The sequence below is a fragment of the Pieris brassicae genome, chromosome 12 (genome assembly GCF_905147105.1).
Source record: "Pieris brassicae chromosome 12, ilPieBrab1.1, whole genome shotgun sequence".
NCBI lineage: Eukaryota > Metazoa > Arthropoda > Insecta > Lepidoptera > Pieridae > Pieris > Pieris brassicae.
In genome coordinates, this window is record NC_059676.1 from 8,275,492 (window position 1) to 8,299,669 (window position 24,178).

Below are 24,178 nucleotides of genomic sequence, written 5' to 3' on the forward strand. Positions count from 1 at the left end.
ATATGACGAATAATATGGAATGCTCGTGATCAGAATAATTATGTGTGACTCACGATATTTCCAATTTACGAATAACGGACTGTTAATACAGATGTTTAGGTATAAAGGGAGGTATTTAGGTTTTGCTTCGTGAGGAGGTATGCACAATAGCGAAATCTTTTTGATAAGTTTAGTGACTCTGTCATCTGGACTAGTTGACAGAGTAGCGACAGAAGACAATTCTACCAGCTCTGCAATGTTTCAAGCTATGAATTAGATCTTGTTGAAGGCATGGTAGGATCCCGGTATCTTGGTATATTTTGGTATTGCTCTCTCGTCTCTCTTGAACAAAAAACTAAATACAAACGTTATTCCTATTGATGTATCGTGGTTGCCTTGTTGGAAAAAGTTGAGAATTCCCTCCCAAGTGCCAGTATATGCTCGTTTTTCAATAAGTTCACAAAAGGGTGCGATTTTACATGAATTACAATATTCCGTATAGAATAATTATGGCTAATAATTAATATGTTGACTGGTAATGTAAACAGTCTTACGTGTTCTATATAGTACGTACTCTTAATGTGAAATTTCCACCTCGGATATAAAAAGTCTTTTAAACGAGAGAAAAATTGCTTCGTCGCGAAACATTATCACAATATAGTTTTAAAATATAAAAACTCCTTCAATAAATGAAAGAATAAACTCTAAGCGCTGCAAGTTACAATCCTATGTTTGTCTTTGATGCTTTTCCTAAGCCTTCATACCAAAGGCTTCGAAACAAAACTTTAGTGGCTTAACTTTGGTTCCTTTTACATTGCTTTTAGCAGAGAATGTGTTACTTTGAGTCATCATTATTACGTAACAATGAAAGCTTTTACCAAAGACTGGTTCTGAAATGTATAGAAATTAAGTAATTACTTGGAAATGGTTCGTTCCGAGTATTTTTATTTGCTTTCCAAACACTTAATTCACTGTAAAAATCTAGAGGTATATATGCGAATAGGTTCGAAAGTTTTTCAGCTCCTGAATGGGTTGGCTTTATATTAGCATTGTGAAGGACACATTGTCCTTTCCTCCATGGCTCCTGTCCTACATGGCTTTATCTAGGACTGAGAATCAATGCATGATGACGATTAATCAAACAAGCCATTAACCCATAAATATAAAAGACACAACTGTAAATCTAATACATAAAAGATTATCGAAGCTTTTCCCATTAAGGTAACGCAATTTTATAGCTGGCAACATCGTAATATGACCAAAATGTAAGCGTAAAACATCTTTGAACTTAATGGTAACGCAAAACATAAAATTTGGTTAATTGCGCTGTAACGGACCGACCTACATTACAACTCTGTAATACTTTCGTGGTTACTTAGATGTTTCAAATCGAGTTCAGTTAAAAGCGAATTCTTTGTCGCAATCTGTTGTCCGCATAAGACGTATCTCAAGGCAAAATCAAACGAATATTAAAGAGAATAAATCTTATATTAAACATTATTTAGTTTTTTTTAATTTCGGGCTACAGGAGACAATCAAGAATTTAAGTGTACATTTTCATTTATTATATTAAAGTCAAAATTAAATGTCTTAGATGTAGGTCATGAAATAAGATAACGGTAAAATAATTAACAATTAATTTTTCATGGATATTCATGACATTATAGTGAATTTAAAGAAATTCATTTATACATTTCGGACTGTTTTTAACGGATCTTATTCACCGGAATAATGTGGTATTGCTTTGTATAAACTGGCTTAAACATCATAATTAATGAAAATATATAGATAAAATTATGCCCTCGAGAGGTTTGAATTTACTGAAATTATATAACTAAAATGTCGGTAATATAAACAAACAAAGTTTAACAAGGTTTAGAAAATATACAAGATTTTTTGTCTAACTTTGGTTAGGGAATTGTTTTTACTGAACTTCCGCATTGCAGTCACAGAATAAATAAGAACTATTTGCACAGACTTAAAAACATTCCATCTCCTTTAATACGCTACTACGCATACTCTGTGTTGTGTACTGTCATTCCTTAATTATTTGTCTAGTATCTAAATAGCATAAGTATTCCCTATTGTTTTATCTGCTATCTGAATGCTTGGGACGTAGAAGCGTTTCTATCCATACCTGTTGTAAATGTATATAAAGTTTCGTATGCATTTTTGGGTCAATTTGAAGTTTAGTTTATTTTAGTTTTTAATTTATTTCAGATATTAATACCAAAATCGTTTGGTTACTTATCCACAGCAATGCTCACTAACACAGCAATATGTTATGTTGAAAATAAACATTATTCTGACTTATATTGTTACTTGATCAGTGTTGGCCCAGTGTCTTCGGTGTGTGACTGTCACCCCGGAGGTCGTAGGTTCGATTCCCGACTGTATACCAATAGACTTTCTGTCTAGCGCATTTAAGATTCTCTCGGACGGCGAAGGAAAAAATCGTGGGGAAACTGGCTTGCCTGAGACTCAAAAAAAGTCGACGGCGTGACAGGCACAAGAGGTTGATCACTTACTTGCTTATATCTAATAGTCAAATTATCATGAAACAGATACAGAAATTTGAGGCCCAGACCAGGTTTCAACGCCACTGAATTTTTATTTTACATTACAAGTGTAATCACTTCACAAAGAAGTGCTTAATCACTTTTCTCCCCTTATTGTCTACTATAATTTAGCCTGTCTAATATAATAAGCTACAAGCTTATCAATTGAGGCCCAGAGCTAGAAATGTTTTTTTTTTAAATATTTATACTTAAGTCATTGTTTTCGTTATTCAAGAGAAACACACATGTCCCATTAGTGTAAGGAATTGTTGTTTGGTGTTACTTAATTTTTTTATTTGTTTAATTAATTATAAAAAATACATAGTACCTGTCTATAAGTAGGGCACTAGAAGTCGAACAACTTTTTTGGTTATGCGTCAAGTTCAGGCTTGATTTTAATAGGAATTATGCGTAATTATTTGTTATCACGAAAGCTGCTTTTCATGATAATAAGCAATTTGCCCCGAATCGAAATAACCCTCGACTTCAAAACACTTGATCAAATTACCCTGTCAAAAATAAGATTAAACTTTCCAATCATGATTCCTTAATATTACCATAGATAAAGATAATCGCACCATATATATTATGCTGTTATTATCATAGACAATAATTATTTATCGTACTTTTTATCTTAGTTTAATAATTTCTCTGTCTTTTGACACGTATATATTTTATACAAAGGATTTACCATCATCCGTACACTTCTAGAACTCCAAAAATCTTCTTAAAGATTTAAATTTAAAATGTTACAACGATAGTTCCATTTTCTAGTAGACGTTACCCAAAACATTTTTTGTTAGGACAGGTTCAAAATAACCTGTACGCCATCTGCCACCTACCTGAGGTAAAAAAGGGTGTCAGGTGATCCTGTGCAGGGTTTGGGGTGAGTTTTAACCTCGAATCGAGCGAGTTTTTTTTGAGTCAAATGTTTTAAAATATAATGCGTAAAGTGTAATGTATAAAATTTGTCTATTAATACTAATACATATTTATTTTTAGATTCTCACACAGAATGGCATAGGTTTAAAAAATATCACATGGTTTTATTTAAATTTACATAGATAAAAAACCGAGTTAGTTTTGTCTGTTATTTATGCGATGTTTATTTGACTTGTTATTCAGTGTAAAAGTCTGTACAAACTACGATGGTGTATACAAGTTATCATTATTCTGGGATAGAGTCTTTTGATGAAGGCTTTATACGTCTGGTTTCTATATACAAAAGTTCAGTTGTAGGTACTTGCCAGTGAGTCGTTTCTCATACTATCAAATTTTCTCTTTATACAAATACGAATGGTATTTTGGATAATGAAACCAGCTGACAATCACTGACAATGCTTGTTTTAAGTAATTGTTTAAATCCCAATTTGCTCCTATGCACGTTCTTCATCGTCATTAACAAAGCAGCGAAGGAGCCTTCTTTCGAGAAGGTAAAATAATTAAAGATATTTTTAAATTGTGGGTAATTAGGTTCTTTCAGGCAAGCGCGCTTTCCACTATCCCGCGTCAGCACTTTGCCATTAAAGAGGATTGCGGTCAAACGCCTGTCTAGTACTCCACATTAGGTGCGGAGTCGGTAGATCGCTGGTTATTTTTGTCACAAAAACATGCCCCTTATTACGATACAAAATTGTGTAACATATATATGTATATATATTATTACATAACAGATTTTCCTGTCATACTCCCATACTTTCGCGTTAATTTTTGCAACGAGCGTGGGAACTATTGTTACATTTCTTATTCATCGTGTTACGTGCTATTAAAGGGAAAACGAACGGATATTAATACGGTATATAATTTATTGTTGTTTTTGTAAGTGAAAGCAAATAACGAGATAAATGCCAATGCACTTAGTATTGGTTGGTTCAAGTTGAGCAAGTATTCAGAAACGTGTCTCAATTATATTTATTTATTATGAAAACAGTCGTCACAATAATAGAAAAGGAAAAAGGGTTGTAAAACCTTAATATATATCTTCTATAGACAATCCACAGACTATACATTTCCTTAAGTCAAAACTGTCATACTTTAAAAAGGTTTGACAGATGACAGATGATTTATATTTTGGTGGTTGTATTACTAATAAGTAACAGTAGTGTATATTTATGCGACGTTGAAATAACTCTTTAAAGTGTTGATTAAAAAGTTGTGTTTTGAATTATGTTTTATAAACGGTGAGCCTCCTGCCCGTTTGCCCCCTATTTTATAAAAAAAAAACTAAATTAATTATTAACCAAATTTTCTGTACTAAAGGTTAAAAGCTAAATTCAGCAAGCTCTATCTAGTATGAAGGCAAACCTCCCCAATGTTATCTTTTAATTAAGGGTATGTCCTTAAGTGGCAAATTGGTTTATCTTGCAGAGGGGCTAGACAAATGAAGTGTAGCCAGGAAGTAATTAGTGTTGCACTGACACTAACTTCAATATAGGGTTGTCACTAATAAGTTTGGAATCCCTGAAGAGGAGTTTAGATTCAGACCGTAATAATCCAATATCTTTGACATACTGGAATCACACCACCTCGACGCCTGAATACCCCCGACTAAGAAATCTAATTTTGACAGCTACTCAAAGCAATCTTTCTTGTGACCTATTAAGTGATTCACTATTTGCGTCTTAAATACATATATTGTTACTATATTGAAGGATTTCTCAGATGTGGGGCAAACAACCCAAATATTAAACCAACTCGATATGACTTGGTCACTTCTTTTAATTACGCTAAGTCTCGACCCTGAATACCCCAGAATAAAAACTCAAATTTTCACAGCTACTCAAAGTAACTTTATTGAAAGATGTCTCCGTTGGGACATCACAAGTATTACACCAACCCGATGTGACTAGTGTGGTTGTTTTAATTTCGCCTTGGCTCCTTTCTCTCTAAAATTAATTATGCTTTCAACAATGGAATTTATAATTCATAAGTGGCATTGGTAATCTCCAACAAAACCCCCAAATGTTAAAGCCTGATTTTGGCATAATGCTTTCAACATTAGTATGGCTGATAGTCGAAAACTTGGAACGACGTAGCACGAAAGTGTATAATAAAAGCGGAACCGTTGAAAATTAGCCTTAGAGGGCTTTCCACCGCGTTTGCAATGATAGTTTGCCGCAAGGTGTTAGTTGACTTGCTTTTCTCTGTAATTTTCACCGTTTTTTAAATAAAGTTTTATTAAAGCGAGATTGTATTTGCTGGCAGGTGAAATTGTTTGAAACTAAGATCAGACAACCCTGTACACAACTGTCTGGGATAAATAATGATAAAGAAATTACTTAGGTTCTTCATACTATACACACTGTTGTAAAAAGTATATGTCTACGATGAGTAAACTTATAGAAATAAAATTTTAATTAAAATTTTCTCATCAAATATTTTATATCCACCATTTTTATGTTAAAAGACCAGTAGTGATGAGGCTTCTGTGACCATCAACATTGTTTCTTCAGAAATCAGTGCTGTAATCCAGCCACGAATGTATACGTAGTTTCACGCCCGTATATTCAACCGTTGTAATTGATATTAGTTGATAGCGATTGTATCTATAACAAATACGTCTCGTTCGATATAGAGCTCCGGCGTTAGTCATACTTTGAATCAAAATTCTTGACAACAAAGGAAGCATTTGGAAGGTGTAAAAAGTTTCATCAAACTCAAAATAACAGGCTTTATTATAGTTGTTTCTATGTTTAACAAGTCGGCATTTTTGTTCATTAAAACCATAAACAAAGATTGTATTTATGCCCTTGTGAGGTCTTGATATTTGCCCCGCAAGTATTTGTGTTATTTTTAATTACTTAATCGATAACGTAGTAGTAAACTGTACTGTTACAGGCCAAGCTAAATATTTAATATTTTCCATATATGTTCTGTAGTTTTTACGTAGGTAATAAATTTCTGCATGTTTTGGCTGTTAGCAAAATGATTAAAATGTCGAAAAAGCATTTACGATTCCTGGTAGTGTAAGTGTCTACGACGGTATCAGTTAATATTTGCCCCAATCTATTTAGAAAAAAATATCTAAAAACAAATAGAGGAAATTAATTCGTTTTTAAATTAAACACAGACTTACAATAGTTTTTCTACTAAATTTTTCTTTGCCTTATCTACCTTTACGTAGAAAAGTTTGCGCCTTATTGGCAGTATAATGGCAATTTCGGTAATCTCAGCTGGCTTATTAAGTTGTACAATGGTAAGCCGGGATTTTATTTATACCAGCTTACTTTAGGCTAGCTTCCCTATTCACCAAAATCTGTGTAGGAATATTTTCGTTTTTATACGAAAATGTATACTCTTGTTTTAAATTCACCAATCTTCTTGTAACCAATACACGGCTTTGTAAACATTCGTTATCTGTGTAAATTTGAACAAAATTGCACACAGAGTATAAAAACTTGATTTTCAAAATGCGTAATAAATTTACGTACGTATTTCTTTGTTTCTTGTCCGTATGGTTCAGATGTCTGAGCGTCACATTTATATTAAGACTTATTTAAATGCAATTAAAAACATGTAATTGTAAATGTGGAATCGATAATTACCTTTTTAAAATTCATTATTTTCAATGTCTTTTCTTACAGATAGTGTCAATGTCAAAAAGATAAGAATTGAGGGAAAATGTAATAAATGCCTTTATTCGACGTTAAATGGCTTTACATCTTTTAATGGTGATGTCCCAATTGGGGTGTCCTGTAATAACGCATATCTATAGCATTTACCAACATTTGTACCCTTTTTTTTACTATTTACTGTAATCTATGCATTCCATTCCCCACAATATTTGGATCAGATCTAATCTAGTTACTGCATTCTTGTTGCCTGAAACAGAAGAGAGTATAGTCTTCCCTAAAGGGCCGGCACAGAAAATCGCTAATTAACGTTAACCGTCCAACTAGTTTTTATTTCCTTAAATTGTTATAAATTTATTGTTATTTACATATACGGTAAAGTGTTAATAATGAGAGTTAATAACAACACAATATAATTTAATTTATTTATCATGGGGCTTAGTCAAGATGCCTTAACAGTAGTGTATGTAGAAAGTCGAAAACTAAATTTATATGAAACTTTGTCGACACCAACTGTAATTTTCATACAAATTAACTTTCTACATACACTACTGTTAAGGCATCTTGACTAAGCCCCCATGTCATCCTCGTAGTTATTAAATGCTACAACGGTAATTGTTACAAGATCTAATACAAATATACTTATTATATAAAAACTAATTTATTTCATATCTACGATCTGTAGTAACAACTATTTGTATTTCGGATTTAGAAACCAGTTTGAGTATAATTTTGACTGTAACAATTGGTATTCATGTATCAATGACCTGTCAAATAACTTCAAAAAAACTGTCGCGTATACCGCCATTTTGTTTATGCTAACGGCCACGAGCCTTCAACCAAATTTGAACGTTATTCCCGTTATAAAGAGATGAAATTTCAATGTCGAATGAAAAATAACGTTAGATTTTTGCATACAATAAAAAGGTATCATTTTTATTCTGTTCAGCATTACTCATTGTTTTTTTTTCAGGTATTTCACATTTGGATGTTCGACTTATTTTTATTAGTACCCACAAAATAGAGGTAACAATTTCAATATTTTTTTACGTGATATAAATGTCTCAATCTTTCATATGCACTGCAAAACGTTTACAGAATTTCAACTTAAACCGAATTTTTCATGTAAATAGCGCCTAAGACACGCAAAACTGATAGCTACATTGACGAACACTATATGTACTGTATGTCTGTCCGTGACCCGCTTGCAAATACCACATTAACATATAATAGCAGTCATCAAAGAATTTTGATAACATCACACGCATAACTTCTTAGGTTGAAATTTAACTGGCAGTTATAAGTTAATGCAATTTTAGTGGAATTAAACGCCTTTTAACCGTACACTACTCTAATAACAATAAATTAAACAGTAAGTTAATCGTTTTGATTAATGTATACTATAAAGTTTTTGTCATACTCACAACTCTGAAATGTTGCATTGAGTAACGTTACACCTCAAAAATATTAATTTATCTCTTGGAATTAAACCTAGGGCTCCGGTTTTATCATATGTTGCTTTGACCCGTATTTTGACGTACTAGAGTCACACTTAGCGTTATGTTGAGGATAAGTAATGGCGTAATTAATCGTAGAGGACCTATAAATCCTCGTTATAATTCAGTGGCCTAATAGCATCTGATGTGCAAGACTCTAAAATAGCTGAATCAAATGATTGGACAACGACATCATTCATCACCACACCATACGCGATGTGTCTTTTCGGTTACCAAACAAACGAAGGGCGTGTGTATTTTGTTCTTACTGACCTGGGTAATCGACTCTCTTTCGTTATAATCGCACTGAACAACCTAATTCAATATAATTTGTATTTCTTGTGAGGCACATTGTATTTCCATGCGATGACCAAGTCAATGTATTTATTTAAAACATTGTTTGGTATATTGATATCAGTTGTTGTTAAGTTAGATAATTACGGAATAACCTAAGAAAGAAGGTCATTTTAGTGGTTACTGTATCTACCGACTTGACTATCTCACAACTTTTTAATCTTTGGTTATGTTTTTGATGGCTATCAATGACAGACAAACGTCGAAACCGTTTGATTTGAGTGATGGTTGAAGCTCCTTACAAACGTTGTGTAATACAAAAAAAAACTTGGCGATTAAAAAGAGTGGCGGAGAGTTTATTGCCAGTTCTCTTTCGTTCTACGCCCCCGATTTGAGAACTGACAGTAAATAAAAAATTAGGAGCATTTAATGTATACTTTTTTTATGGACGTTCATAAGTGTACATTGTGTTACCTACATGAATAAATGATTTTTGACTTTGGCCAATCACATTTAAACAAAAATGCGTTTTGTTTATATTATAAGATTGTAAACTGGATACTGATAAACTCCTGATTAAAGTATTCTGTAGATTCACACAATACGTAGTTGAATGTAGACCTTTAGGTCAATTCACTTTCTAAACGAATCGTGACTTATTGCACGTTTTACATATTCGGTTTCGGATGAGCAATAGGATTTGAATTTACTAAATACATTTGTAATACTTTGCCTTACACCCAAAAAGTTGACGGCGTGTGTCAGGCACAGGGTCACCTACTTGCCTGTTAGATTGACAAATGATCATGAAAATGATACAGAAATTTGATTCCTAACTAACTATGTTATGGCGCCACTGAATTATTGTTAATATATACACAATACTAGCTTGCCTCGCAAACGTCGTTTCTCCTTAATGTGGTTTTAGTTAGCCTTACCGTGACACGAAAGAATAATTTCACTATATTATCGTCAGTATAATTTGAATTTGATTTACACTTCTAAGTAACACGTGGTTGGCTATGCTAACACCAAAAAATAAAAAGCAGAATAAATTGAATTTCACGGTATTTCGTTTACTACAAAATAAATTTAATTTATACTTTAGCCTCAATAACACGTGGTAATCATGATATTGAATTGTAGCTTATATGACACGTTTGTCGGTTTACCATAGCAGTGCCATCTATTGATTACTTCCTCAATCCAGTCGAAAAGTATCGACATCTGTTAGAATCTTTTGGAGTTAACAGATAATTGTGACTGTCAATTAATTATAGACAAATAATTTGCAATAAAATAAAATTGCGACTATAATTAAAAATCTAAGCTATCCTATCTCTTAAGTTGGACCAGACTGCTCACGGTGTGCCAATTTAATTTAAAATCGGTTGAGTAGTTTAGGAGTCCATCGCGAACAAACATCGTGACAGGAGATTTAAATATATTCACAATTTCTTGACCTTAACCACAAGAGCATTCGGGCTAGTCAGTGGTTAGACTGCTCGAGGATTCTCTACGTCCGAGAAATAGCATTACAAATCCTTCCTGAAGAACAGTATTCATAAACAACATTACGAATAATAAAATTATAATTACGCATGCGCTGATATTACGTTGGTTTAATGTGACGCAATTCTGTTTTCATTTACTTTTTGTGTTGCAATTAACGCATGAAATACCTTCCCTGTTTTAAGTATATGTCAAACGTACAATATAACCGTATATAATTTATTAAAAACATGTTATGCGGAAAAAAATATTACAGTAGAGCTTAGTGGTAGCACTGGCTGGCAAGTAAACATTGTCAGGAAACTGGTAAACCCAAATATCAATGACATGTGTCAGATAGACACCTGTCAACGATAGTCACAGAACAATCTATGAAGTTAAATCGAAAAATGATTCTGCAATGATTGCACATGCAATCTGATCCCAAGACCCATTTACAGTTGTAGCGCCACTGGATTATTTTAGCTATAGTAATAGTGGATGCGTCTACCTCTCTGTAGGTGCCTTCTTGTATGTGGTTTCCACATTTCACCATGCCTCCTGCTGATAGAGGACAAACCTTTGTTTTAATTTATTTTAAGATTATTAATTACTTAAGAAGTCGTGTGGAATATGGTGTAATGGTTGCAGCTCCTTATAAACATTGTGTAAAACAAAAAGAGTGGCGGAGACTTTATTGCCAGTCCCTCTCTTCCGTTGCAATGAAGTGTTAATAAATAAATTTAACATTTAAAGTCAAAATTTCGTTTTTTTTTATATCTAATCGTAGTTTATAGATACACATATTATATATTTTGAATGAAGCAAGCCTCCAAGTGGACAAAGTGGAGCATTAAAATAAATTACAGTGATGTAACCTAACCCGATTATGTGTTTGTGACGGTCTGAGGAGCAAGTAGGCCGAGTGAAAAATGTTTGTATCACTTTTTGCGTTAAAAATACTCCTATGTAACAAAAGTTATATAGAACTACAAAGGTAGATAATCTGTAGTTGTCTATGGGGTAATATTTTAATCTGTGTGTTTTTGTATATCCTGTACAGACTTATAGGTGGCCATTTTTTATTGGAAGTAAATAAAATAGAGAATGTTTTTAAATGCGGTGACTTTTTTATTTTTTCTTTACAAAATAGAAATCTTTCCTCTGCATAATAAATTTAAATTTAATATATTTTCATACATTTTTAAGTTTTTACTGTAATATTATTAATGTTTATATTTCGATTGGTATTATATGAGTTTCATATAATCTGTGAACACTCATAAATATTAAGCCCAAAAGAATTCAAGGTCATTGTAACATTAATTATTTCCCTTCAAAAATTATATTTAATAAAACTTTTAACTCGATTAAAATTTATTGTGATTGTCAACAATCAGCTACAATTTTATCTCGAATTTAAGTCTAGTATAGTGAAAAGACAAGTTGTTAGTTAAGTAACTAAAACCCGGATGCCAATTCGCGGTTAAGTAAATTAATAAGCCGCAATATGGTTTAAAGATGCAGACGGGTCGCCGGCCTCGATACTCTTGTACTTTTTGTTCGCAACATGGCGTTGTAGGCTAAGAGCCGGCTTTGTTTCATTACAGCAGTAATGTGAAGGAGAAACGTGCGCTGTGTTCCATTTTTAACTTAACGCTTACATGACGTTTAAGTTTACGTTCTTTAATGGGTATATATGCGATTCTTTACATTATTTTCATAATTTGACGTTTAGAGTGTTTGTTTTTATATGTAATACAAAACAAACGGGGGCAAACGGGCCTGACCTGATGTTAACACTGCTCGCAATTGCGAAAGAAAATATAATAAATAAAAGCGAAATATATAAATTAAAATAATACATGTTGTACTTTCCAAGGACCTATTTCATACTGAAACACATTGAAATCTATACATTACGCGTTACGATAACGTTTCACATTTTTCATAGACATATAAAATAGTTTATTTATTTTAAACATTTTTAAATACTGATAAATAGTGTAGCCGACACCCTACAATGTGCGCTTAGAAAGAGAAGCTTGGAGAATGTTTTCTTATTTGAAACAACATTACAATCCCAATATTATTAGAACAGTCAGTGATTGTAAAAGACGATGAAGACGCAAGTGTTGAACACCATTTCACGGTTTTAACACTATTCGATACATGTCAATTAACAGTATATATATGAGAAAGTTTGACTGTGCCGCTTAACTCTTAGATTCGGTTATTAAAAACGATTGGATATGGATAATGCAGATATTGTTCTTCAATGGAAAAATATGTTTTATTTATTATCGATTAGTATTTCATTATATTTATTGATTTGACACAGATGTTTAGGTATACTTCTGTGTAGGGTGTAAACAAAATCGCTAAAACATGTGTTTGGTTTATTTATTTATTTCGTAAACATCTAACACAAATTATATACAATAAAAACAACTATACTAAACATTTGACCAAATATGGAACATGTATAATAGTTACAAAAGAAAAAAAAGGAAAAAATGATTCAATTCAACTAAGTAGTACATAATTTGACTGTAATGTGGTATGTATGTGGAGGGGTGTGCCCATGTCGCTGGTGATTTGGTGCTATGGATATTCTTTTATATCCTTTTAATATTATTAATATTTAGCTTAGTTAATTACTTCCAGAAAATTCTGGTTTTTCTGTACTTCAGATACGATAACGTGAGCCATCGGCGGTAGCGGTACCTCAGTAAGCTTTACTGGATTTCCGATTTTAATAATCTCTTCCTATTCATTTATAAATTCAGCAGCGAAAGTTTGGAACTTGTAGGTTTGTTTTTGTAAGAAAAAATATCACTTTATAATGTATAAAACAATTAGTGTATTTGAAGACGAGACTGAACATAAATTCTTTTGTAAATTAGTTTCGAACGAATAATTAGTGAGTAAATAATGTCTGTCTGAAATTTTAATGATGTATTTTTAGTAATTTTTTATATAGCAGAGGATCAGAAGGTTCAGCTGATGTAATGTCATAGCATACAGACACTTACATGGCCAGAGGGCTCGCGTTGCCGGCCTTTTACGAATCGGTACGTTCTTTTGTTAAAGCACCCTAAGCAGAATTGGTCCGGAAATACTTCAGTAGGCAACTAGTTCCACAGTTTTGGTGCGCGGCAAAAACTCCCATCACATCGCAACATCGCAAATCGAATGTGGCATTTGTGTTAATGATTCAGCTCTCGGTCTATCCCCTTTCACTAGTATCGTATTGCGTACTCGTTCTTAGTATTTGTAATCTTCAAGATATTTTACGGTACTTTGATTTTATCTATACGAAAATAGGCATTATTAACTTGGAACGTTTAGAAACGCTTTATACGTGACTGGAACTCCACGACAGTAATATTCACGAGAAAATATTTTTTGTCAAGTATTAAACGAATTAAAAGTATTTCTTTCAGTCTATGTGGGCAATTAATAGTCCGTCGTACGATGAAGTCATCTTGAGGAAACTAGCATGCCTTAGACCTAAAGACGTTGTGTGTCAGGCACAGACGGTGAACGGTTACTGGCGTTGTAGAAATGATTAAGGAATAGATACAGAAATCAGATATCTAAAAGGTTTTAGCGCTAATGGTGGTGTATATACCATTAGCGTCCCAAAGTTATGGGACTTAAAGGGAAAGTGCCTTAAATATCGTAGATATTTTACTGAAGGAAGACTTTGTTAAAGTTAGTAATTCTGCATTCAAAGATTTCCTAAAAATTAATTAAGTCTGGGAATCGAACCGACTTAAATGTCAAAAAAGACACGACTCCTTTTTTGATGCCAATCGAAAGAATTGCGAATAACTAATAACTCTTCTAAAGTAACATAGTATTTTAAATGAAAGGAACAACGTAAAATGTTTGAGTCAAGTTTCAGGAAGGTTATTTAGTGCTTAAGTCTTGACCATCGCTGTACAGTTGCCTGCCTTTTATTCTTCTATAGATTGGACTTCGTAGAATCCTCCATGGAACAACACGACCGTCAACTCCTTTCAAATAACGCTCGTCTACAACCTCGCTGGAGTTTCGCCTCATTGTTTTTGCCAGCCCCAGGTTTTTTCCTGGTCCCGTGGGACAGCAAATGAGTGGAAATCCTTGCTAATATTATCTCTAATAATATAGGCTATATTAGACTGTCTAGGGAAGATGAAGATCTGATAATCTCTTCCAATAGGCCACTCACTCAATCTCACTTACCATCAGGTCTTTTTTAATAATAAAAAAAAAAGTATTATATTTATACTGGCGTTTTTATTAAACATATTTTAATTATAGTCGTTAAAAGTCAAGGTTCAGTTGTACATATATCGTGGTTTTATTTTTACATTACATACGCAATGTTATTCCAAGAAAAGCCACAATTATATAGGTAAAACGAAAGTTACCATAGACTATTGAAGGCATGCAATCACAGGGATTTCTAATCTAGGCGACCTATATGCCTAAACAAAGCGTGTTCCTATAGCAAGTACGAATGTTAAACCTTTGTTAAAAAAGTTTAAAATATCAAATTAATATGTTACTAACATTTATGAGCTGTGTTGCCGTAGTGGCTTCAGCGTCCGACTCTCATCCGTCGTAGGTTCGATACCTAGCTGTGTACCAATGGACTTTCTATTTGCGCATTTAACAGGCCTGCCTTAGACCCAAACAGTCGACGGTGTTTGTGAAGGCTGATCACCTTATTGCCTATTAGATTAACAAATGATCTGAGGAAATCTGAGGCCCAGACCTAAAAAAGGCTGTAGCACCATTGATTATTATTCTTAAAATTTATTAATAACAGTTTACATTGGTGGCTTTTATATAGTTACTGTAATATGGAGTAATATTTGACCGTCTAAAGAGTACAAAAGTAAATGAATTACTACATAGGTTACGGACCTTTTTTGTTGTCCGTTGAGTAAACTGATAAAAGTTCTACTATTTGTGAGAGCCTAAAGTAATTTTTATATTATGTAACTCTATAGCTTATTTTTCCAAACTAATTTCGTTGGTTTGTTTTACTCTGTGTGTGAAATTTTTGTTATTTATGGATTAAGTCATGTTAGAACAGGATTGTGCTTTTTGTCAAAATATATTTTGACTTAACGAATTTCCTTACAAACGGTAAATAATAATCACAATATTAACCTGTATAAATATAGTTTGATAACGAGAAAATACAGTTTATTATTAACAAAACTGAATTTCCTTTTTAATACAATTGAGATATACAAATGACTTATTTGACGTAACAAATAATTATTTTAAAATGTTTTATTACTACCATATAATTGTATATTCTGGTTCGGTTTTCATACCTAAGTTTTTACGTTATCATAATGAAGATTTTTAATATTGCTCACATTAACTCTCTGGGTGCTCTACGTATAATCTTTTGCCTTTTTTTAGGTAACATATGGTGCGTATGCCAAAACAAAACCTTATTCTCCTGATATATGGACTGCAATTTTAGAAAAAAAAAACATAGAACGCAATCTAAAATAGTAGTATCTATGATCACCATTACAGTATCAAATGATATTTTAAGTACAATATAATTCGTTAGCGTGACACCATTTATAGACAGTTTTCGTCTTACATCAATCATTTAATTGTGGCGCCCTCTTTCGACTCTAATCTAGCCAATTAAACTGGATCGCTTGAACGTAATTTAGAGTTTAAGAATGTAATTTTGATAGTTGATAACAAATTCTTAGAAACACTAGTCGGGGCATAAATACTTTTTCATAAAAACTGTTCCTTTTTTCAACTTTTTAATAATTTTGAATTTGGATTTAAAAATTTCGATTTTGCGCCATTTTTTCGTGTTTAGTTATCTAATTTCGTGGCCATTTCGAATAGAATATTTATTACTTTTTGCTGCGACTAATAAATATGTAGGTATACATTTTATTAATATTACATTACTTCATTAAAAAAATGCATTTTCATTTGTAACAGAACTTATGGCTGGGCTAGGTACAATTATTTAATTTAACATTTTAGGTCAAGCCGTTTGAAATACAACAAACAAATTTAAAAAAAAACCCTCAAGTTTGAATGTTTACTATAATAAAAAAAATTGTAATTACAAATGCAATTCCTACAATTAGAGTAGAACATATATAATACACATATATTATTTATAATATTTGAAAGTTGCGAACTGAATATTTTGCCAGTTGACCTTATGTTACCTAAATATTTATTATACTTAAGCTTTGACTTAAAGTTCTGTATAGATAGAGGAATCTTTGATACAGAGGGTATCCAGCGTCGAAAAGAAGCTTGATCGGTTTTGGGTATCTCTTATGACTTCACATTCTAGGTCATTCCTGCTCCTTTCGCCACTGCAATGTTGCTTCGTTGCCAGGTATATTTTGGGTGGCTACGTTTTCTTTTTGTTTGTACGTTTTCGTTTTCCATCCACCCTACGATCAACCCCTATTTTGATTATAGTAGATAGTTATTTTTATTGCACTAAAAAAATGTTTCCTATAAATAATAAACATGGCAAAACGACGTTTTCCGGGTTAAGCTAGTAATATATATAGAAACTCCTTTATATTACTCCCTCCCTAGACACGTGTAAAATCTGCCACATTAAATTACGAACGGAATAATCAGCAATAAGTAAATCTAACCGTGTAAAATGAACCTATAAAGTTTATCTTAAATAAAACTAGGTTTATGTTCCCTATAAATCGCTTATAATTATTGATTGTGAGACCTATAAATATTGATACGGGTCGATATTTCCGCGTGAAAATCTTTATGACTTTTACCTGTAAACCTCCCACGGTAGTATGGTAGCTTTTAAAAATTTTAAAGCTCAAATTGACCACGATGAGAAACCAGCTTCCCACTAAAATGTCTGACGGTTGTGGTCGACATAAGTAGAACATTGATTCGAACCGGTCCATACATCGATACTGAAATGCTATCAAAGCAAGAAAGCGGGAAGCTTTAGATGCCTCAGCTTAATTAAAACCACCTCCGCGGTCTTGAATTGGATTCCCTGAAATCGTAAATAAGAGAAAATTGTTTCGCTTTTGGCGTAATACTCCTAGGGAACCAGAAAAATATTTGATACGAAAAGTTTGGAAAAGTCCTCAAGTAACTTCGGGTCAAAGTAAATGCGTGTGTATGATAAGAGATGAATATAAGAATATTTATCTCTTATCTTATCGAAATCTGATCCTTCAACGTTCAAATTACCTTAAGGAAGAGGTTCCTTCAAGGTATTTTAGACATAGAGGTCCAGAAAACTTTGAAACCTTGTTCTAACAGTGGATAGTATTAAGATCATATTAATGAAAATTTTGATTTCTTTATACGTACAAAAAATGTATTTTCAACGATATGTTTGACCCACGTTGTGAAGGGGGTGGGTGAGCCCCAATCAATGAATGCTAGGCAACCGAGTACCAACAATGTCGACATTATAGATGACTTGCTGTAACACCGAAACGAATGATCACGGCCACTTTCGAAAACCTCTATTTTTAAACCCTTTAAAGTTACAGGAGTCTGTAGTTTCGAGAGTTTTATATAAACTAAAATACGAGAGAACAGTATGGACCGTGTGCTCATGTTGGTACTCTTCTCCCTGAACCTACGTACGATTCCCGACTGTGCCAATGGAATCTCTTTGTTTGTGGGTATTTAACGTTCGCTCGAATGGTGAAGGAAAACTTTGTGGGGAAACCAGCTTGCCTTAGACTCAAAAAGTCGACGGCGTGTGTCAGCCACAAGAGGCTGATCACCCACTTGCCTATTAGGTTGACAATAATCATGAATAAGATACAGAAATCTGAGGCCCAGACCTAAGATGGTTTTAGCGCCATTGATTTCTTTTTAAATTACGAGAGTCTTTGTGTAAATTTAGCAACTGCGTGAGAATTATTAAATAGGATCTATACACTACTGGTTGACTAACTATTAAACAATAAATATAGGTATTTTATTTAATAAGTCTAACTTGAACGGGACAGCCATAAATGACAGGTATCGCAGCCCACGGACACCCATGTGTCGTCGGCCTTTTTGTTGCCTTTTAGACTTCTGCGTCTAGTTTATATATATCTAGTCCTTTCTGTGTAGACAGGTAATAAACATTTTATTTATATCGCATGCCGCTTTTATTACTTTATCGAGACGTCTGTGAAAAGCTGGGGTCCGAAATCTCTCCGAAACTTTAGTCTTTATTTCGTATACCTACTGCTCGTATACAAGAAAAATCAATTATATTAAACACGGCCAACGATGGAATACATATATAAAAAAAGGTTCAAATATTTACGAAAGGAATAAAAATACGTAATGCCTAATTCGGCTGTGTGATAAAAAGTGTAAAAGTGGTGTAAAAGTGGTATAGATTGGATATTCGTAACACTCCTTAAGCATATTCCGCGATTAAACAAGTCAAGGCTTAAATGGTGGTCGTTGTATGTCCGGTGGTATTATGGTTTTACCGCTGAAATAACACTGGATGGATTGAAAATACGTGTGTTCGTTGTACATAACAAAATTTGAAACATTGATTTTGATGTACGGTGTAAGAATCGGCTAGTAACTGGAGAGTTTTAACAAAAGCTTTAAATTCATATCACGGTATGCTGAATAATTGTAATTGCGAATGTTAATTAATTTCACTTCAATATTAATTATTGCTTTTTGATATTAAATCGCTTTTGTCGATTATAATTCATTTTTAATCATTAATTTATGAGATTACAGATTCTATGTTTAATTATTGGAGTTTGTATATTATAATATAACGTTACGATAAAATAATTGGATATATTCATAATTAAGCCCGCCACACCTAAGTTTAAGCAAATAAGGTCTCTTTTAGGAAGAGGAGATTTGTCACTCTCCTGCTGCCTAGCTTAGTCACAGATCTGCCTAATATGGTATTAGGCAGATAGGAAAACAAATTAAAATCTTTTAAATTGTATATTTAGTGCACAGTGACATCTCGTAAGTCAAAACCGATTTGGTATACGTCAAACTTGTTAAGTATTGTGGCTGAAGGTGAATTTTGAAGTAGGAAGTCATATATTTCGGAATAGAACAGTTGTACGCATTAAAAAAACTTTATTTCAAGATTTATTCGAAAAAATCAAACAGAATTTTGAGAGATATCCTAAAAATTATTTTAATAAAAACTGATGAATCTCGATACCTCGAATGTCAAGGGAACTAGTTTTCGACTTAACAAGAACTTCGATATACATACGATTTAACGCTGTCAACGCACTTGCGAGCCTTCTGGCAATGTGGAAGTGTTGATAAAGTAAATGTCAACATCGTTTAGTATTTTCTATGATCATGCTGTTCTTGCTTCAATATCGATCCTAGAAATAGTAAGAGGCTACAGTCCTTTTGTCAGGCAATTTTAAAGGCCGGCACGCACTTCCGAGCCTTCTGGCAATGTAAGTGTCTATGAACTGTCACTTAAGATCATGCAAATTGTTTTAAGGCATTTGGCTTGTTCCCAATATCAAGAGTTTTTAATTGGACGAGTCGAATCTTACTTTTACCGGAAACCCATCAGAAGTAGAACGCGTCGTCTGTCACTTAACCAGCACAAAAAGCCGGAATAAGTAGAGAGCGTATGCTTTATTCCTTCTGTGGGACAGCTATTTTGGTATGCCCGCCGGATGCGCCGGCGCACATATCTGTACAGCGCGCAAATAATACTAAAACGCTTACGCACTATTTGTAACACACATATTTAATTTTTTGACTTAACCTTTAATAAATTATAGTAATTCATCGACAACCCTTTCGGCCGTTTTACGCACGTTTATTATAAATGTAAAACGTCTATTAAACTTAGTTACGTTTGTTACTATAACTGACCGAGATTCTTATCATATATACTCCATGATTGAGTTGGCTCGGGTTCACGAATACCTAGGATAAGACTGAGAGCCGACACACAAGTAACATAGTAACTTTAGTTCATGTTCAAATATAGGTACAATACTTATCCAGAGCTCGACATATTCGGTAGTGGTATCAATATAACATTAATAATAAAATCAATAAAAAACATTCTGTAGATATAGCATTTGTATGGTGAACTTTTAATAAACGAATAAAAAGAAAACAATACAGTCTTTTACGTAATATTATTACCTTTTATCATGACTGAGTGATCTAAGATTTTGAAGTAAAATCACTTAACTAAAGTTTTTGAGCGATCCCCAATCAAATAGATACCGTTGAAGTAAGCTTTGTAACTTTTGGGCGAACAATATAAAATCGGCTCAAATAAGACTAATTTAATCTGTGGTGATAACAATGGTTCGTTGAAAATTACGAATCTGTGGACAGATAGTTACCTCGGTGCGGTGAACCGGCCACTCAACTCGAAGTTGGCTCGTGACCGACCGAAATAATTAATATTACTTCCTCTTACAATTATTTTGTTATAAAATTGTCCATGTTGATTTCTGAATGTATGCCATTTCCTGGGATAAAAATATCGCAGTCAAACTGAGGGTTTTGAGTTTTGAGAATCAGTGGGCAAAGGAGGCTCATCTGATATTAAGCGATACCGCCGTGCCTGGGAATCGCGACTGCGTTGCCAGCCTTTTAAGAATTGGTACACTCTTTTCTTGAAGGTCCCTAAGTCCAATTGGTTAGGAACTTCAGTGGGGAACTGTTTCCACTTGGATCACCTACTACCAACGCCGCATTAACTGCCTTAAAATCAACTGATCGTATAACGGCAGACGTTGAGGTGATACGGGTGGAATTTCGTACTCTGCCTCGACGTTCGGTGACGAAACTCGGCTGCAGGCATTAATCTGAACAACTGTCTGAACACTCGGTGGTAGTAATACTGTCTTTCTCAACGCAACGCAAAGTTATGATCTAACAGACAGTGTTTAAAAAAATTGTCTTAAGAATTACCATAACATAATATAAATAGTGTTAGATATTTGTGTTGCTAACGTTACCCACATGTCCGTGTGAACGGCAGCGGCGCAGACGCACAAATAAACAACACGTAAATACAAGAAATTATTTAGATTTCGTATTGTCTTGAGAGCTTTCTAATTATTTTGTGCTTTGAAAGTTTGTAACAGGTTTTACGCCGTTAAATAAATATAGGCCGAAGCAGATATTTTGGTTGAAAAATGCTCAAGCAGTGAGTTTTATAAGGTGCTCACTTTTGAAATTTCGCCTGATTGTATTTATAAGGCCGTCAAAAAACTTGTTTAAAGTGAAGTAGATTCATGTTGTCTTGTTTTGAGGAGACTAATTGATGTTATAACAACAATTATATCTATTTAGCGACAAATACAAAATAATACATTAAAGAGTTTTATATATATATAAAGTGTCTTTATACCAAGAACCTTTTTGAAACAGCCATAAAAACTACCGTACAATCAAATCACAATTTGAATAAACATTCCAAATTTGAAGCATGACCCTTTATACTCTATCTGAACGAACCAGAGACTAAAAAAACTTATAAACCTTTTTTTGTTACAGAAAGCGGCCAGCCAGTTCGAAACTAGTTTAAGGATAAAAAAAACTAAAACCCTCTGGACCGCATCTAGTAATGCTTGTGAGTTTATCTGTGCAACATTGAAGTTTGTAACAAGATGGCTGTGTTTCCCGCGTTTTTTGGATTGGTCCTAGTCTCACTAGTGACAGGTAAGTGTTTTATGCTCTTTATAACTAAATATAATATATTTTATTATTGTTGGTGTTATTTTATTAATTAATCAGTACACAGAGAAGTAGCAAAACGTCTGATAATGTTAAATATGCATCTATAAAACCAAAAAAGAGACGTTACACATATTACTTTTGAACTTTGTCAATAATAGCATATTATTTTATTCATAAAAGCTTGATAACTGAAAGATAAGCTAAACTGATTTTCTAAAAATTTATTTTACGCTGGTAGTAGTAAATTCTGTAAATTAGGTATTTATATTCTTTACTAGTTTTATTTAAGTTTTTTACGTAATTAATTAAATTACCGACCGAACGATTTACCGACCAAATGCATTTTTGTTGTAGTCGAATAACATATTACATAGTTAGTACCCTTGACAAGGTCCCTGAGTTCGGTTTCAGGAACCTTAATTGACACAAAGATTTGCAGCATGCCTTCTTACATATTTTTAAATGTAAAATGCAGATAGCATTATCATTTATCCAATAAATTGGGAGTGTTCGAATTAAAACGTATAAATTACAAATAGCCACTTGTGTTCAGTTGTAGTTCATCCGTTAGCGGTGTCAAGATCACATTACATAAACAGACAAACACACGTGGCAGTTTTTCTTAATGTTTACGTTACAATAATATAGCTTCCGTTGAACGTGTTGCTTTTGATGTCTGTGTAGTTAAGTGGGCATCAATAGTGAAGGCAAACGTCACTTGCCGCGGTCAAGATTTTGATTGGTTATTAGAATTTGTTTTCACTCAAATTGTTTATCAGAAATAAAGAAAAATATTTCTCGTTATAAATGATACATATATAGTATTTTAAGTAGATTATAATTTCATTGTTTATATTGGAAAAATACATCTCTCAATATCCGTCGTGCCCCCACAACAGAGCGTTTTAAGGCTGTTTTTGCCACCACCACCATGTAACCAGCTGCCCACTGAAGTATTTTCGAACGATTTCGACTTAGGGTTCTTCAGATATCGTATAAATTCTTAAAAACCTGGCAACGCACTTGCGTGTCGTCTGGCATTGAGAGCGTCAATGGTCCCCGCCCGTGGTATCGCTTAACATCAGGTTCTATAAGCCTTTCCCATATGAATCCAAATGTGGTTAAGCTCTCACATAAGTTCATACTTAAACTTTCGAAATGACGGGCTTCCATAAAACAGTTTATCCCTCATACCTCCAAAACTGTCAAAACACTTCGAGAACTTTCTCACGCCTTTGTTGTTCACATCACTTCTACGTAAATTAGTAGACGCAGCTTTTTGTTACAGCGAACATTTTTCGGGAATATATCAGACGGAAGTATAAATACCTCATGTGTCCATGAACTGTGAAATTCAGTTCAACTAAAAATAAACGTCTGCATTCTCTACGTCGCGGTCAAAGTTAACGCTATTTCTGGCCTACTTGTTGCGTCCATAGACAATACAGAAATTGACATAGATAGAAGAGCATCTAGCATGTCAAAATGTTTTTAATAATAGCTCAAAAGGTCTAAAAACATACGAAAACAAATTCAATAAAGATTTGACAACACTTCGCGGTCCCTACATGGAAAAGTTGTGCATACACTAGACAAACTTTACGTAAACGTCACTTTCTCGAATATAGACTTTATTATATATGAACACATAGTGTTGTAGTGAAAAAAAAACTAATTGTAACTGAAAAGGAAACAATATGTTATAGAATCAACTATTACGTTTGTTATTGGGGAGCTGAGATATATATCATGTGACTCGCAAACTACCGTATTAGTCGCTTTAGACATCTCATAAATAAATCGATGGCGCTACAACAATTTTTTAGGTCTGGGCCTCAGATTTCTGTATTTGTTTCATGATCATTTGTCAATCTAATAACCGAGTAGGTGATCAGCCTTCTGTGCCTGTGACACATGCCGTCGAATTTTTGGGTCTAAGGCAAGCCGGTCTCCTCACGATGTTTTCCTTCAACGTTCGAGCGAATGTTAAATGCGCACATAGAAGGAAAGTCCATTGGCGTACGGCCGGGGATCGAACCTACGACCTCTGGGATGAGGGCGCACGCCGAAGCCA

General features: G+C 33.5%; 1 protein-coding gene across 6 annotated transcripts in view; it reads left to right on the forward strand.

Moving 5' to 3' along the window:
- Positions 1–24,178, forward strand: part of LOC123716973 (fasciclin-3) — an 83,991-nt gene that overhangs the window by 1,355 nt on the left and 58,458 nt on the right. For all 6 annotated transcript variants that reach the window (XM_045672709.1, XM_045672710.1, XM_045672711.1 and 3 more), the window contains exon 2: positions 21,922–22,086. In XM_045672709.1, coding sequence (XP_045528665.1) covers positions 22,035–22,086 — 52 coding nt within the window. In that variant the 5' untranslated portion in view covers positions 21,922–22,034. The remainder of the gene's footprint in view (positions 1–21,921; positions 22,087–24,178) is intronic.